At 42.1% G+C, this 3,310-nt stretch overlaps 1 protein-coding gene across 1 annotated transcript; it reads left to right on the top strand.

The window, feature by feature from the left end:
- Nucleotides 1–2,244: 2,244 nt before the first annotated feature.
- LOC147622751 (uncharacterized) lies at nucleotides 2,245–2,667 on the top strand. Its single transcript, XM_086822607.1, has one exon. It carries the CDS (start codon nucleotides 2,245–2,247, stop codon nucleotides 2,665–2,667), a length of 423 nt encoding a protein of 140 aa, XP_086678733.1.
- The last annotated feature ends 643 nt before the right edge of the window (nucleotides 2,668–3,310 follow it).

Below are 3,310 nucleotides of genomic sequence, written 5' to 3' on the forward strand. Positions count from 1 at the left end.
AACAATTGGTGCTACTCCTCAAGGAATACCACGATTGCTTTGCATGATCCTATGAGGATATGAAGGGTATACCACCTGAAGTGGTACAACATACGATTCCCATCAGGGATGATGCAAAACCAATCCAACAAAGACCATACGATATGAATCCTAAATACAAGACGATTGTCAAGGAAGAAATTGACAAGTTATTACACACAGGATTCATATACAAGATAGAGCACACAGAATGGGTATCCCCCATCGTAATCGTAACTAAGAAGAATGGGAAGATACGAGTATGCGTCGACCTCAAAAAGGTCAATGCAGCCACTATAAGGGATCATTATCCCCTTCCATTCACAAAACATGTGCTCGAATGAGTGGTAGGGCAAGAAGCATACAGTTTTCTAGACAGATTCTATAGGTACAACCAAGTATCCATTGATCGTAAGGATCAACACAAGACTGCTTTTGCCACAATATGGAGAGCCTTTGCCTACCAAAAATGCCGTTTGTATTAACCAATGCCCCAACAACCTTCGAAAGACTAATGAGCATAGCCTTCAAAGAATACCTGAGTATATGGATAGGAATGTTTCTAGAGGATTTATGTGTGTACTCACGATGGCTTGAACATCTTAAATACCTGCTGTGAATGGTCTTTGACCATTGTCGATTATACAAGATTTCACTAAACCCACTTAAATGTTAGTTTTGGGTTAAACATGGTGTAATCCTAGGTCATGTGGTGTCACGGAATGGGATTTCCACAGACTATGGCAAAATTAAACTCATTCTGGATTTGCCACCACCCATGAATTTCAAGGGAATACAAAGGTTTACAGGACACACTGGTTATTACTGCAAATTCATCTATCTCTATGCAAAGATAGCAAGACCTCTATACAAACTCCTCATAAACTTCGAATGGACAGAAGAGTGCCAAAAGGCACACAAGGCCTTAAAGCATGCTCTTGCAATAGCACCTATCTTGAAAATGCTAAATTGGGAGTTAGTGTTCCATGTATATATCGATGCTTCCAATTATGCTATAGGGTGTGTCCTTGTGCAACCAAGCAAAAATAAGCTAGACCATCCTATCTATTTCGCAAGTAGATAGTTGAACGAAGCAGAAAGAAATTACACCACCACAAAGCGAGAAGGTCTAGTCATGGTCTATGCCGTTAAGAAATTTAGGCATTGGCCAATAAGCTCATGTTTTTCATGGACCATCAAGCTCTACTATACTTGGTTAACAAACCATGCTTGACTGGTCGCATCACTAGATGGATGCTCATCTTACTGGAATTTAACTTCACAGCTACAGTAAGAAAAGGCACAACTCACGTACTGGCTGACCATATGTCACAAATACCAAATGGGGAAGCTACTCTACAGGAGTAGATGACGATCTCCCGAATGCCTCATTGTTCTTAATAGACATTGTGCCAGGATGGGCAGAAGAGATATGCTATTATCTCGATAATGGACTACCAATAGGAATACCCTTAGATAAAGCAAGAGCGCGAAGATTAATTCTAAGTGTAGTGCCTTATCTACTAATTGCGGGTCAGTTATACAAAACCGAAAAAGATGGTATTGTTAGGAGGTGTGTGCGAGATTCTCGAGAGGCAAGGAAAGTGCTGCAATCTAGGTTATGGTGCCATTGCTTTTTGGAGATGCTACGGAATTCACAAAAAGATGTGACCCATGCCAGAGAACTACCAAACCACAGAAATGGGATAGGATGCCCCTAATGGGAAACCTAGCTTCTCAACCATTTGAGAAGTGGGGTATTGACTTTGTAGGTCCCATAAGCCTTGCCACCAAAACAACACAAGCCCGATACATCATCGTAGCGACAGATATTTCACAAAATGGGCCGAGGCAAGAGCAACGAAAAAGGCTGATGCCAAATCAACGGCAAAATTCTTATATGAGCAAGTCTTTTCATATTTGGATGTCCCCTAGAGCTTGTGAGTGACAGAGGTTCATATTTTCTGAATGAAGTAATCCTACAACTCACAACTGAGTTCCTCATAGTTCATAGAAAATCATCCCCTTACTACCCCCAAGCCAACGGACAAGCCGAAAGCACAAATAAGACACTATGCAGCAGCATATTGATGAAAACTATGGAAGCCAGTCGATCGTAATGATTGGGAACACAAGCTTACAACTGCACTTTGGGCTTATCAAACAGCCTACAAGGTAGCCACAAACCACACGCCCTTTAGCGTAGCCTTTGGAATGGAGGCAGTAATGCCCATGGAGTACTTAGTGCCAAGCTTGAGAGTGGCCGTAAGGGAAAGGCTTATCGAAGAAGCCTTATCAGAGTGGTTAGTCGAATTAGAGAAACTAGAGGAGACGCGACTACGGGCAGCCTATGGGATGAAGGTCGAGAAACTAAGACGAAAAACATGGTTTGACCGAAATCTCAAGGACAAGAATTTCTTAGAAAGAGATTTAGCTCTTATGTTTGGTGTGCACAACACCAAACGAAAGCTGAAATATCAGGCGATGGGACCTTATCATGTGGTGGAAATCACACCACAAGGAGCTGTACGCATTGCCACACTAGATGGAGTCATCATGGATGGGTACATTAATGGAAGTAAGCTAAAAAGGTTCTATGGACTTCTCACACTTCAAACACTACAAGCCATCCACTGTGAGCAAGAGTAAAAGAAGGAACAGCTCCTTCTCAAAAAGAAGGCCCAGCAAGAAGCCAAAGCTAGAGAGGCTAAGACCAAAGGCAAGAGTCAGACAATGACTCTTTACAAGGCAACCCTAGAACCAAGGACCAACTTAAACGTAGAAACCCAAGTTGAACCAGCTAAAGTGATGCTCAATTTGCAAGTAACACAAGGATCAACCATGGGAGTTGAAGCATTGATCGGCCCTGGAGCTAGAAACAATTTCATTTCCCAAAAGGTTTGGAAGTCGCTACCACATGTAAAACTCATTGTCACCACCAACACTGTACGCTCAATAGATGGCACATTGACAGAACAACTAGGATTTATTGACCTAACTAATGAAGTCAATGGACATGATATAACAAGCAGATTTTTTGTAATGCCTACAGGAGCAATGGATGAAGACGCGAAACAAGAAAGGACTTGGTGCTACCAAGTCAACTGCTAGATTGATTGGAGACAGTGAACCGCTACCTTTACCTCCAAAGGAAGGAGCTCTATGGTTGAATTACTACAAACCGATAATCTTACGGCAACTGACTAAGGGAAAGAAATAAAATTGCCTAGCAAGACAACGACGGCCCAACACTATCCACATCATTCCACTCCTACAAGGAAGATCTGGGTAA

This window comes from Cibotium barometz, chromosome 28, assembly GCF_041138505.1.
Source record: "Cibotium barometz isolate CiBa-2024 chromosome 28, ASM4113850v1, whole genome shotgun sequence".
In the NCBI taxonomy this organism is placed as follows: Eukaryota; Viridiplantae; Streptophyta; class Polypodiopsida; order Cyatheales; family Cibotiaceae; genus Cibotium; species Cibotium barometz.

What these genes read in the sequence shown, in the direction of transcription:
- LOC147622751 (XM_086822607.1), top strand. Translation starts at nt 2,245, where the DNA reads ATGCCCATGGAGTACTTAGTGCCAAGCTTGAGAGTGGCCGTAAGGGAA.